The 12,566-nt window shown below is 40.4% G+C and overlaps 1 protein-coding gene across 1 annotated transcript in view; it reads left to right on the top strand.

Annotated features, from left to right (window-relative positions):
• mphosph8 (M-phase phosphoprotein 8) overlaps window positions 1–11,717 on the top strand; it is a 29,321-nt gene extending 17,604 nt beyond the window's left edge. The window contains exons 8-14 of the mRNA XM_061723091.1: window positions 2,152–2,292; window positions 2,563–2,649; window positions 4,251–4,405; window positions 4,535–4,686; window positions 6,866–6,990; window positions 7,157–7,240; window positions 9,121–11,717. Of these exons, the coding sequence (XP_061579075.1) occupies window positions 2,152–2,292; window positions 2,563–2,649; window positions 4,251–4,405; window positions 4,535–4,686; window positions 6,866–6,990; window positions 7,157–7,240; window positions 9,121–9,162 (786 nt within the window). The 3' untranslated portion in view covers window positions 9,163–11,717. The remainder of the gene's footprint in view (window positions 1–2,151; window positions 2,293–2,562; window positions 2,650–4,250; window positions 4,406–4,534; window positions 4,687–6,865; window positions 6,991–7,156; window positions 7,241–9,120) is intronic.
• Window positions 11,718–12,566: the final 849 nt, after the last annotated feature.

The following is a 12,566-nucleotide window of genomic DNA, read 5'->3' as shown; positions in this document are numbered from 1 at the left end:
AATATTTGTATTTGATATTTGTGTTTTAATTTAATTTAATTTGCAGATGTTGATACAACTATGAGGCTACTTGAAGAAATTATATATATATGTGTGTGTGTGTGTGTGTATATATATATATATATATATATATATATATATATATATATATATATATATATATATATATATATATATATATACATATATATATATATATATACATATATATATATATACAGGACTGTCTCAGAAAATTTGAATATTGTGATTTTCTGTAATGCAATTACAAAAACAAAAATGTCATACATTCTGGATTCATTACAAATCAACTGAAATATTGCAAGCCTTTTATTATTTTAATATTGCTGATCATGGCTTACAGCTTAAGAAAACTCAAATATTCTATCTCAAAAAATTAGAATATTCTGGGAATCTTAAGATGTAAGCCATAATCAGCAATATTAAAATAAAAGACTTGCAATATTTCAGTTGATTTGTAATGAATCCAGAATGTATGACATTTTTGTTTTTTTTAATTGCATTACAGAAAATAAAGAACTTTATCACAATATTCTAATTTTCTGAGACAGTCCTGTATGTGCTGCTGCTGGGTCTGTGGCTTGTGTTTGATATAAAATTAAAAAATGAGAGAGGTAGAAGCTTCAAGCGGCGAGGCTTGTTAATGTTTGTCTCTTTGCTGCTGAAAAATCAGCTGGAGCCTTGAGCAGTTATGAAAGAGACAAAGCTCCTGGTAGATCTGGTCGTTCCTTATCCCCCCGTCTAGATCTCTAATTCCTTCCTTCCTCAGCCACCAGGTTTAGGAACATCTGCACTCAGATTTGGATCATGAAACACATTTGCTCTGCCATTACTGGTTGAATAAAATGAACAGAAGCCGCCAGTGTCATTTCCGCCTCCTGACTCTGACGCCCCGCCCCCCATCAGGCCCCGCCCCCTAGCGCCCCTCGACCAATCAGTGGGGGCGGGTGATGACGTCAGGTGTAGCCCGCCTCCCCCTCTGTAATAGTCCTCACGTTATCAACACGTGAGTCTGTTCCAAGCCGTGGTTTGTGGCTCCATCTAGTGGCCATAACTGCAACGTGCAGTTTATGTGCATTCACATAAACGGAAACGAGATTCACGCGGTGAATTCACACGTGTGAATCTCGTCTCCCGTTCAGCTTTTGAAAACATCTGTTTGCTTGCTGAGGTGCTGGCCATGAAACAAAGCAAAGTCCTGGACACATTTAGGGCAGACAGGTGCTGTGAAAGCCAAAGAATGAGAGTTGGTGCAATTCAATCTGAGGTTTGGAAGCCTGTGGCGGTCCATGCACTTTTCAAAATCATTCAAAATTCACAATGTCAACCTCTCATGATACAGTAGGTGCTTGTGGAAAGAGTCTAGCCACAAAGTCACTTTATGTGGTGGTGGGGACTTAATTACAGGGAAAAGTGTCTTATGATATACTTCTAAAATAAGAAATACAATGTAATATTCAGGTGGGGTCGTATTGTTATAGAAAACGACAGTTTATTACGCTGGAATTCATTGCAAATTCTACATAAGAAATGTACATTAAAAAAAGAGCCTTCTTAGAATTAGGGACTAACTAAGAGGACTTCTTAGTTAGTCCCTAATTCCAGATCATTACTAGTATATTAAGATTTCTTAAGGTTATTAATGCCGACGCTTTAGTGTTTACGCCCATGCTACTGTTGTTTGAGCTGGAGTTGGTTTATTCAGATAAAACAAAACATTTCAAAGAAAATCATTAAAATGTGTGAACAAGTCAGATATTCTGCTGTAAAAGGTCAAAGTAAATGTGGTATAAAATTATAATACTAATAATATTATAGTAAATTTGCCTGCAAATTCTGCTTGGGTAACGGTTTTTATGTGTGTTTTATTTTGTTTTTCAAAAAAGCCCCAAGCATTTGTAATTAATTTACTTTTGAAAAGTTGTCTTTTTATAACCACCATCATTTGTTCAGAAGATCACCAAACGTGCATCCTAACACCTTGTAGTTGCCATGTTATAAACTGAATGTGACTCCCGTTCAGTTTCTTAATAAACTATTGCTAACCAACATTGCCAACGGTGGATATTTTGAGTAGCTTTTCATTTGACCCACACGGTGTTTGACAGTGTGTCTTGTATCTGTCTGCAGGATGTGAGCGGCATGTCTCTGTGCATGCTGGCGGCTGCAGGGGGGCAGGACGACATCCTCAGGTTGCTGATAAGGAAAGGGGTGAGGGTGAATGCACGACAGAAGAACGGCACCACAGCCCTGATGCACGCTGCTGAAAAGGTAACTACGTCTTAAAATGAGATAAATCAGGGGTTTTCACCTTTGCTGTGACTATGTATATTGCCTTATATTTGATGGGTGGTGTAAACCAAATTACTCAAAGCTACATCCTTATATTCACTGTTATATTCTCCCTACATCCTTTTATCATCTATTTATTCTTTTTTGTTATATTCAATGTTATTACACATTGTTTTTGCAGACACAGTAAAGACATCCACCACTAGCACGTTAACTTAAGCTCTTTTTTTTCTTTTTCATTGTCATCAGAATTTCTTGACGACCGTTGCCATCCTTCTGGAGGCGGGCTCCTTTGTCAACGCTCAGACGCTCGGAGGGGAAACGGCATTAATGAAGGTAATATTGCATTTAACTCACAAACCTCAGCTTTTATTCTGAGATTTTTTTTCCCCTCTGAAAATATAACCCATAAGAGTATTCTCACCTACTGTATGGGCAAGGAGTTCAAGGACTCCTTTTCCACTCAAATAGACCATTTTGTGCAGTCAGACTACGTCACCTCGTCATCATGTTACAAATGTACAGAGATTAATTCAACAACTTAAAATTCTGTAATGCCGTAGTTTGGTCCTACGTTATTCTGCACAAATATTGGTTTGAATTTTTAAGCATTCTTTTGTTGCCGTAGTTGTTCTTAGCGGCACCAGCAGTTCCAGCCAATCACTAAAGGCCTTTTCATGCTCCCTTATGTATGTCAATAGACACGTCCCTTTCAAGCGTCGTCATGTGTCGTCACCCTCATACTTGCATGCGTCTTTTACGTTGCCTTGGTTGTTAAGTCAATTCATCCACTTGTGGGGAGTTTTTTTTTTTTTTTTTTTTTTTTTTTTTTTTTTTTTCTTCTCTCAATTCTTTTATTCGTGTCAAAGGTTCATTATATAACAAACATGGCAAATATACATTCCATACAAATACGTTTGTAATCAAGACGAGGCTGATAAAGGGAACAGTAGATTGGACACTGTATGTAAACCTGAGAATAAAGTGTGAAGATTTTAAATATAATCCAAATTCATTGTAAAAAAACAACAAATTTGGGGGATGACTTTAAATATCTATTTTTATGAAAAAAGAATCTGGCTAAACAGAGGATCCACTTGTGGGGAGTGCTGAGTTCAGAGTTCACCTCCGCATTTTGACGTTAGTTTCAGACACCGGTTGGTGGCAGAAATTCCCCACTACAAAGTTGTTTTGCAACAAAACAATAATAATGAGAAGAAAAAGACAAAGAAGAAGGAGTTTCAGCAAACATGGCAACGGTGGAGAAGATCATGATAATGCACACTCTTAGAAAGAGGCAGCTCAGTATGAGGCGGTGGTCTGTTCGACCATTAAATTATACATAGCAGGATGTGGACGGCCAATTCCTCTTGTCGGTATTGTATCTTTTGCTGGTCATACTGTTCAACACTTCCCCCATTTGCTGCGTCAAGTGATGAATCCACAAGGGCCTTGAAAACTGACCAAATAATGTGCGAAAACAACGCAGGAGACAGACGAAGGGGTTCATCTCTCTGTGTGTCCGTCTCTCTGTGTGTCCGTCTCTCTGTGTGTCCGTCTCTCTGTGTGTCCGTCTCTCTGTGTGTCCGTCTCTCTGTGTGTCCGTCTCTCTGTGTGTCCGTTTTCTGCGTCGGCACACATCGGCCTCAACACCACAGTTCTACCAAGGGCAGCATGACTTGACAGGCTTGTTTCATGGCTGCATTTATGATGTGCCAAAATGATGACAAAGCACATCACTGTGCATCATCATCATCATCACATGCACTTAAAAAACAAAAATTTCACAAATGTTCTATTGTTATAAGAGTGTGACGAGACATGCAGGGACCTGAAAAACAAGCCCAGTGCACATCTTTGGCCGCGAGGGTCGTTTATGGGATTTCTGCCAAGAGCCACAGGTTGTTGTGCTAAATGTTTGCCACCTTTTACTTCAGGCATGCAAAAGAGGGAACACCGACATCGTGCGCCTGCTGCTAGAGTACGGAGCCAACTGCAACATCCAGTCCAAGCACAAGAACACGGCGTTGTACTTTGCCAAAATCAGCAACAACCTGGTGGTGTGCGACCTTGTCAAGGACCACATCAATGTGTAAGTGCTGCCCTCAGCATCACTCGTCCTGGTGCCGTTGGATTTTACTCTCAATATTTCATTCATGTCATTGTGCACATAAAACAGTTTTTTGGAAGTTAAGCTCCTGTGCATGTGTTAACCCCTCAGGCTGTCCAGTGTGGCCGAGGACACTATCCGGTCGTACTTCGAGTCCCGCCTGGTGCTGCTGGAGCCAGTCTTCCCCCTGGCATGCCACAGGCTCTGTGAAGGACCCGACTTCTCCTTGGAGTTTGGGTTCAAGTCACAGCCACAACCCGAGGGTACAGCAAACCTTTCCTTTAAGATGTCTGTTCTTGTAGAATAATGAATTGGTGCACAAAAAACAAACTCTTACTGAACTGGAAAACTACAGTTTACACTGTATGTGCACTAAATAACAATCAAGTAAAGTTTAAACACTTAAGGCTGAATTAAGCTTCTGCGTCACACCAACGCAGAGCACACGCCGCAGCCGTGACGCCGTAGTGAATCCTTCGGACTTCTCCGTCTCTCCATTTGGTCGCGGTGCAGTACCCCCCGCGGCCGCTAGTTAGCGATCTTTTTCTGAATGGTTTATCCGACTTTTTCCGGTCACAGTAAATCAAAGAGATAAGGACAACTATTGTGCAAAAAACCAAAACAAAAAAAATCACATATAAACGAAGAAAAGAGCCCTGGAAGTTCACTACTGATTCAAACCGGAAACCGGAAATGCTTCGCTTCCAAGCGAACCAATCACAGCCCTCTCCGTCTGTGTGTGGTCTGCGTCTCCTCGACGCGTAGTTACAATTTTCGGGATGTGCACGTCAGTGACGGCGTCAGTGACGGCGTGTCGTCTGCGTCGATCCAAACCACACGCCGTAGGCACGGCGCCATTTTGACGCAGAAGCATAATTCAGCCTTTAACCCTTGTACTGTCTTTGTGTCAAAATGACCCAATTATCCTATCCTTCTTTCCTCCTGCTCTCTCCTTCCTTCCTTCCTTCCTTCCTTCCTTCCTTCCCTCCTTCCTTCCTTCTTTCTTTCCTCCCTTCCTTCCTTCTTTTCTCCCCTCGTACATTCTTTCCATGTTTTCTCCTTTCCTTCCTTCATTCTTTTTCCCTTCCTTCCTTCTTTCCTCCCTTCCTTCCCTCCATCCTTCTTTTTTCCCTTCTTTTACTTCCTTCTTTTTTCCCTTCCTTCCTTCTTTCCTCTTCTTTCCTTCCTTCCTTCCTTCCTTCTTTCCTCTCTTCTTTCCTTCCTTCTTTTTCTCCATTCCTTCCTTGCTTCCTTCTTTTCTTTCTTCTTCCCTTCCTTCCTTCTTTCCTCTCTTCTTTCCTTCCTCTCTTCTTTCCTTCCTTCCTTCCTTCTTTCCTCCCTTCTTTCCTTCCTTCCTTCTTTTCTCCATTCCTTCCTTCCTTCCTTCTTTTCTTTCTTCTTCCCTTCCTTCCTTCTTTCCTCTCTTCTTTCCTTCCTTCCTTCTTTTCTCCATTCCTTCCTTCCTTGCTTCCTTCTTTTCTTTTTCTTCCCTTCCTTCTTTCCTCTCTTCTTTCCTTCCTTCCTTCCTTCTTTCCTCCCTTCCTTCCTTCCTCCCTTCCTTCCTTCCTTCCTTCTTTCCTCTCTTCTTTCCTTCCTTCTTTTTCTCCATTCCTTCCTTCCTTCCTTCTTTCCTCTCTTCTTTCCTTCCTCTCTTCTTTCCTTCCTCTCTTCTTTCCTTCCTTCCTTCCTTCCTTCTTTCCTCTCTTCTTTCCTTCCTCTCTTCTTTCCTTCCTTCCTTCCTTCCTTCTTTCCTCTCTTCTTTCCTTCCTTCCTTCTTTTCTCCATTCCTTCCTTCCTTGCTTCCTTCTTTTCTTTTTCTTCCCTTCCTTCTTTCCTCTCTTCTTTCCTTCCTCTCTTCTTTCCTTCCTTCCTTCCTTCTTTCCTCCCTTCCTTCCTTCCTCCCTTCCTTCCTTCCTTCCTTCTTTCCTCTCTTCTTTCCTTCCTTCTTTTTCTCCATTCCTTCCTTCCTTCCTTCTTTCCTCTCTTCTTTCCTTCCTCTCTTCTTTCCTTCCTCTCTTCTTTCCTTCCTTCCTTCCTTCCTTCTTTCCTCTCTTCTTTCCTTCCTCTCTTCTTTCCTTCCTTCCTTCCTTCCTTCTTTCCTTCCTTCCTTCTTTTCTCAATTCCTTCCTTCCTTGCTTCCTTCTTTTCTTTTTCTTCCCTTCCTTCTTTCCTTCCTCTCTTCTTTCCTTCCTTCCTTCCTTCTTTCCTCCCTTCCTTCCTTCCTTCCTTATTTCCTCCCTTCCTTCCTTCCTTCCTTCCTTCCTTCCTTCTTTTCTTTCTTCTTTCCTCCCTTCTTCCCTTCCTCCCTCCTTGACCCGAAGACAGCACAAGTGTTAAGCAGAGCGTAGGACTTCCATTGTTTGTTTGTTTTAATGTAAAAATGTAAAGTCTACCCCCCCCCCACATCTACCACCACCCCTCTGTCCTTCCATACGGTTCCAGGTACCGGGATCCTCCTCTTCATCTTCCACGCCAACTTCCTGAATGAGATCACAGCCAGGCTGTGCGGACCCTGCAGCGTTCACGCTGTGGTTCTCAACGACAAGTTCCAGCTGCCCATCTTCCTGGTTGGTTGACAAAAACCGCCGTCCCTTTTTTGTTAGATGCTTATCAGAACAAGTATAAACAAGTATAAGGAGCACACTGAGAGCAAAACATGCAAAAACTTCAATTATCTGAATATCTTTGCTATCATTGTTTGTCTTAATTTAGTTTTTACCTTCAACATTTCAGGACAGTCACTTCATCTACTCATTCACTCCAGTTCCAGGCATCAACAGACTCTTCATTCGGCTAGCAGAAGCACCAACAGCCAAGGTGACGTGCACAAAATAACACACCAAAGCAACAAATGCCTGTGCTGATAAACACGTGGAACTGTCGTCTGACAAAAGCTGGATTTTTTTTTTTCTCTGCTAATTTAAATTTAATTGAATGCTATTTAATGAATCCCCAAAGGGAAATTATTTTGATGCAGGATAAATAACTCGGGAGGGTTATCAGTAAGGTCAAACTGGATGATTATATGAACAACAAATAGTCGCCATGGAAACTGTTCAGGATTTGAATGCAGAGAAACTGAAGGAACTGCTGACTGAAGATACTACAGAGGTAAATGATTGCGATGTGTAGAGGACGTGCAGTGTTGTCCATTATCTTTTTCTTTTCTGTGTGGCAAAATCATCGCTGTGTCCTCAAAATGAGGCTGAAGCACAACCTTCTTCATCAATTTCTTCAGTTTTTTTGCATCTCTGGCTCTGATGTTGTTGATCACACCAAGATGACTGCAGTTAAAGCTGCAGTCTACACCACAGACCATAATATGCGTTATCTTTCTGTAAACATTGAAGGAACAGTCTGCCCTTATTGTAAACAGCTCTGGTCCAGTCTGGTCCAGCTGAACACCCAATAATCTGCCATCCTGCACCTTGACTCCCAGCACCAGAGTACTCTTCAACCCCCTGAGGTTCATAGACATCTCGTCTGTACGCTTTACATTCTAGGGGAAGCATCAAATGACGCCACAAAGCGGGCTGTCAGTTGTCTGAACGTAGCTCCCTGTCCTCCAGTAACAAACCACACAACTGCAGTTGTCTGAGTATTTGTCGCAATCGCAGGACTTGAGTTTTCTTGGTAGCGTCAAGGATGCGAGGTGAAAACAACCCCTGTGGTGCAAACAAAGAGTGGTTCGTCAGGGGCTCGGTATTTGGGTTTTTTGGGACATTTTTGCATTAGAGGAATGGGTGCTGGGTAGGAGAGCTTCACCTTTTTGTAGGAAGATTGACTTTACTTTGTGTCTTCTCAGAAAATCCCATGAGATCAAACGGGTTATTAGTCAGAAGTGAAGATGAGATGATATCTTAGTAAATGTTTTATCTTTGAAAACCAATCGTAGAATAGTTTTACTGAAAATATCAGCAATGTCACAAATCAACAGGATCCTGAGTTTTTAAAGTGTCACAAGGCTATTGCTATTTTTAGCTCAGAGTGTCCCCCCCGTAGGCATGGAGGTGAAGTTATTTTTAAGACGCTGCTCAAGGTTTACTTTTGTTCAGTCTCTTGCTTGTTCCCTCTAAGGACATGCAGTGCTGGCCTCATCATTGTTGATGTGGGTCGTAAACCTCACAAAATGACCAAAACATCCAATGTCCTTTTTCTTCATCTTCTTCTTCCTTTAATAGTGGGGACAGGAGACTGGGAGAGCCGTAACTTTCTAAAAATACTCCAGTATTGCTTCAAAACAACATTTAAAGTAGTCAAAGTCAAAGTAGCTTTATTGTCAATTCTTCACATGTCAAGACATACAAGGAATCGAGAGGACGCAGGCACAACAGAAAGACAAGACATTTAATAAAAAGCTTGCATAAATACAACATTTTCTAGTACTAAGATGGTAGTGCAAAAGTCAATTTTTGTAAAAAAAAAAAAAAAAAGAAACATTCTTTAGGGTGTATTTGGACATTGACAGTGCAAGTATTGATCAAGAGAAGCAGCATAAGTTTTCTGTAAGTGAGATAAATTGCGATATTTAAGAAGATTTTTAAAAAGAGGGAGGAAAAAAAACAAAACTGCTTCAATAAAACTCTGTTAGGGAACATTTCTTTTGGATTTTGGACACGTGTGAGTGTTTCCAGCAGTTTCTAGGATATTTCAAGCTACTTACGATGAAGCTCTGTTTTTCTGACTTCTCTCCTCAGGTCAAGCTCCTGATCTGTGCGTACAGAGTCCAGCTGCAGTGACCGGGGATGCTCTCAGAGCAGGTCCACCACCACGACCCGGGTCTCCAGTCCAGGCCCAGGTTCTGCACGGCCGTACAAGTCCAAGGAGTCCTGCACAGTTGATGAAGCCCCTGAGCAGCCTGTCCTGTTCTTGGTGTCATCACCGCACGGCTTCTGGGTCGCAGGGCGCAGTGGGAACCCCCGTCTCATCAGAGTGGCTGTCCAGACTGACACTCCTCCAACGTGCCTTTCTCTGAGTTCAACCGCTGACAGGGTGGAAAACATAGATCTGTGTATATTGTCAGCTTAGTTTGTTGAGTATTTTTGAAGACACTTCTATAACAGATTTTTTTCCATTTTTCCCACACATCGTACTCTGAAATGGACTTGTTCTAGTAAATTGATTCATTCTGAGAAATAATCCCACTTTTGAAATTGTTTGTAACAATAAGATAATGGTTTCTTTGAAAAAATCTCCACTCAAATTAGATTTAAATTACTTGCTGACAGCTCTTTGTGCCGCTGGGGTGTTGAAAGAGTCTAATCTGCCGTCTCGGTCACGTCACATACAAGCAGAGCCGCTGGTTTTTCAGTACAGAGGCAACAAATCTCCATCCTTTTATTGTGAGTCTGTCCTCCATCTTCCTGTGTTTACCGCCTGTTAATACGCCCAGACAAGGTTATTTTAAAATGAGAAGTTTTAACCAATGAAGATTGTTCTTTTTGCCTTTTGTGTGTAGAGTTCCTTTTTATATTTTCTGGTTTGTACATATTCACATACTATATTACAAAATATACAAATGTGCAGTTAAGTGTCAAGTGACGACTGCTTTGATTTTGATGCCGTTTTGTTTCGCAGAAATTTTTTGTAATAGATTTGTCCAGCAAGTTGCATTTAATTTTGAGGGCTAAAGTGTCGTAGACTGTCGGGATACGTTTTAGTTTGGGGGGATTTTTCCTACTGAAGAACTTAGTGGTCACCATCTGACCAGTGCAGAATTAAGATAATTTATAGATGCCACTGTTAATTACAACTTTGTCTTAGTGCTCTCCTTTTTCATGAGCATTTTTGAAGACATCTGGAGTCCAGCTTGGTTCAGGAGCTCAAAAGCCGACTGATGGCATACATACACCTGCCTTTTGTCAACTGCCCGTAATCCATAGCTTCTCGTGGTTTGGGTGATCTTGAGAACACATCTGTAAATAAAGATCTATCTTCCATCTCTTGAGCAGATGTGGACTCAATGGTTTAATCAAATAAAGCGTGTTCAAACTCAGTGACTCGTCCAGCTGACGACTTTTTGTTATGGACAAGTATTGGACCTTCCTCCTTGTTTTTGTGTCACTTTTTGATCGGATTCTTGCCGGTCAGATCCCTCCACAGCTCTTGCTTATCTGGCGTTACCACTTTTGAACTCTCAACAGACATATTGATTGATTCGCCCTAAATCAAGCTCAAACTTGTCCCGCCGTCCTCTGTAAAAAGATCTCAACAGTCAGCTGTGTTGTAGATGCATGTCTCAAATGCCATTTGAATCTTTTAAAAGGCAGCGTAGAAGCAAGTTTTATATACAGGACTGTCTCAGAAAATTAGAATATTGTGGTTTACAGCTTAAGAAAACTCAAATATCCTATCTAAAAAAAATTAGAATATTCTAGGAATCTTAATCTTAAACTGTAAACCATAATCAGCAATATTAAAATAATAAAAGGCTTGCAATATTTCAGTTGATTTGAAATGAATCCAGAATGTATGACATTTTAGTTTTTTTAATTGCATTACAGAAAATAAAGAACTTTATCACAATATTCTAATTTTCTGAGACAGTCCTGTAATTCTGGACATTATCTAATTCCAGAGTGAGGAATCAGTGCATGGGCAGGTTTGGGTCGGGCTCCAGTGTCAGATACCTGCAGAGATGAATGATTTAGGCTTAAAATGATCATAATGAGAGACCTTTGAGAGCAGGACCAAAGCCCTGTGCATCTAAAACCCACCGACGACTACAGATGAGCTGTAACGGATGATTTCTGCCTGCTTTTTCTGCTTTGCAGTAGCTCCCATTGATTTTCCAGATCACTGTTCTGCTAACTTTCTCTAAATGTGTTTCTTCTACAATTTCACACTCTGGTTCCTGTAAAGTGGGACGGACTCAGAACTAGAATCTTGCTTTAGATACGTAAACCGTGTGGTGGTGAGTGTTTAGTCCAGCGCTGGTTTCAGATATTAAAATGTTTAAATCAGTCTGATTTGGGGAATGCTTGAACAAAAACGGCAACAGTAATGATGGGGAGGGAAACGGCTCCGTGCTGAATGACTAAAAGCATAAATACTAAAACACAGTTGTATCCCCATTTAGGACCAGTGTGAAATTGAAGTTTCTCTGTATTTGACCAAATTTACAGATGGTTTTAACCTTCAGTAGCTTCATCCTGAGTCTGACGTGTTGAAACGGATGTTTCCTGCAGATGGATGAGTTGTGTATGTGATTTCCCTGGTGTCTGTGGAGATGCTGCTGACAGCTGCTGCGCAGTCTCAGCCTGCGTCGCTGTACATAATAAAATGGTAGATTTTTCTTTCTTTTTTTAACTGGTGTATCTGGCGGTTGGTTGAGTGGAAACATTGAGTCGATTGAAGTACGGGATACCACTGACTTAATTCCTAGATTAGTTTGGTGTGGTGACTTTACACAGATGGAGAAACATTTGAGTCTCTTGGTGGAAACGTCAGACTATGACTGTCGAAGAAAAAAAAGCATCATTTTTTTTTTTCTTTTAGAAATTTGTATTAGTTTTACACTAAGCAATATACGTATGTTTACAGCGTTACAGGTTATAGAGAATATAAGCATAGTATGGCTGTAATATTATAATTTATATATAATATAATTATTTATATATTTATATTATAATTTATTATAATATAAACTTTATTTATTTATATAGCACTTTTCATACAGGTAGAGTGCAACACAAAGTGCTTTACATTAATAAGTAACAATCCCCATTGTCCCTCCAGATGTACATAAAAATGATTGTTCATTATTCCAGTGTAAAAAAAATAAAATTTAAAAATTAAGAACAAAAACAAAAAAAAAGAGGGAAAAGGGGGGGTGTACTATTAAATTGCAAAAATAATAATGAAGGATATTATGAGGGGAAGCCGCCGCCTCACTCTAAGAATAATATTCTAGTTGTCATTCAGTGGTGTTCTCATAATACTTTTCCTGAAGTTTTGTGAGGAGCCTTTAAAAAAAGCATAATTTTATTCAGAATCAGAATCATGTTTATTTGGCCAAGACAGGGAATTTTACAAATCTGACTATTGACTAATAGTCACAAAAAATGAAAAGAATGTGCATCAAACATTCCACACAGCAATTAAAACTAGAAACAAGCCAATATAACAAAACGGAGGTCATCTG

This window comes from Cololabis saira, chromosome 6 (genome assembly GCF_033807715.1).
Source record: "Cololabis saira isolate AMF1-May2022 chromosome 6, fColSai1.1, whole genome shotgun sequence".
NCBI classification, from domain to species: Eukaryota; Metazoa; Chordata; class Actinopteri; order Beloniformes; family Belonidae; genus Cololabis; species Cololabis saira.
This window is presented reverse-complemented; position numbering and strand designations above follow the sequence as displayed.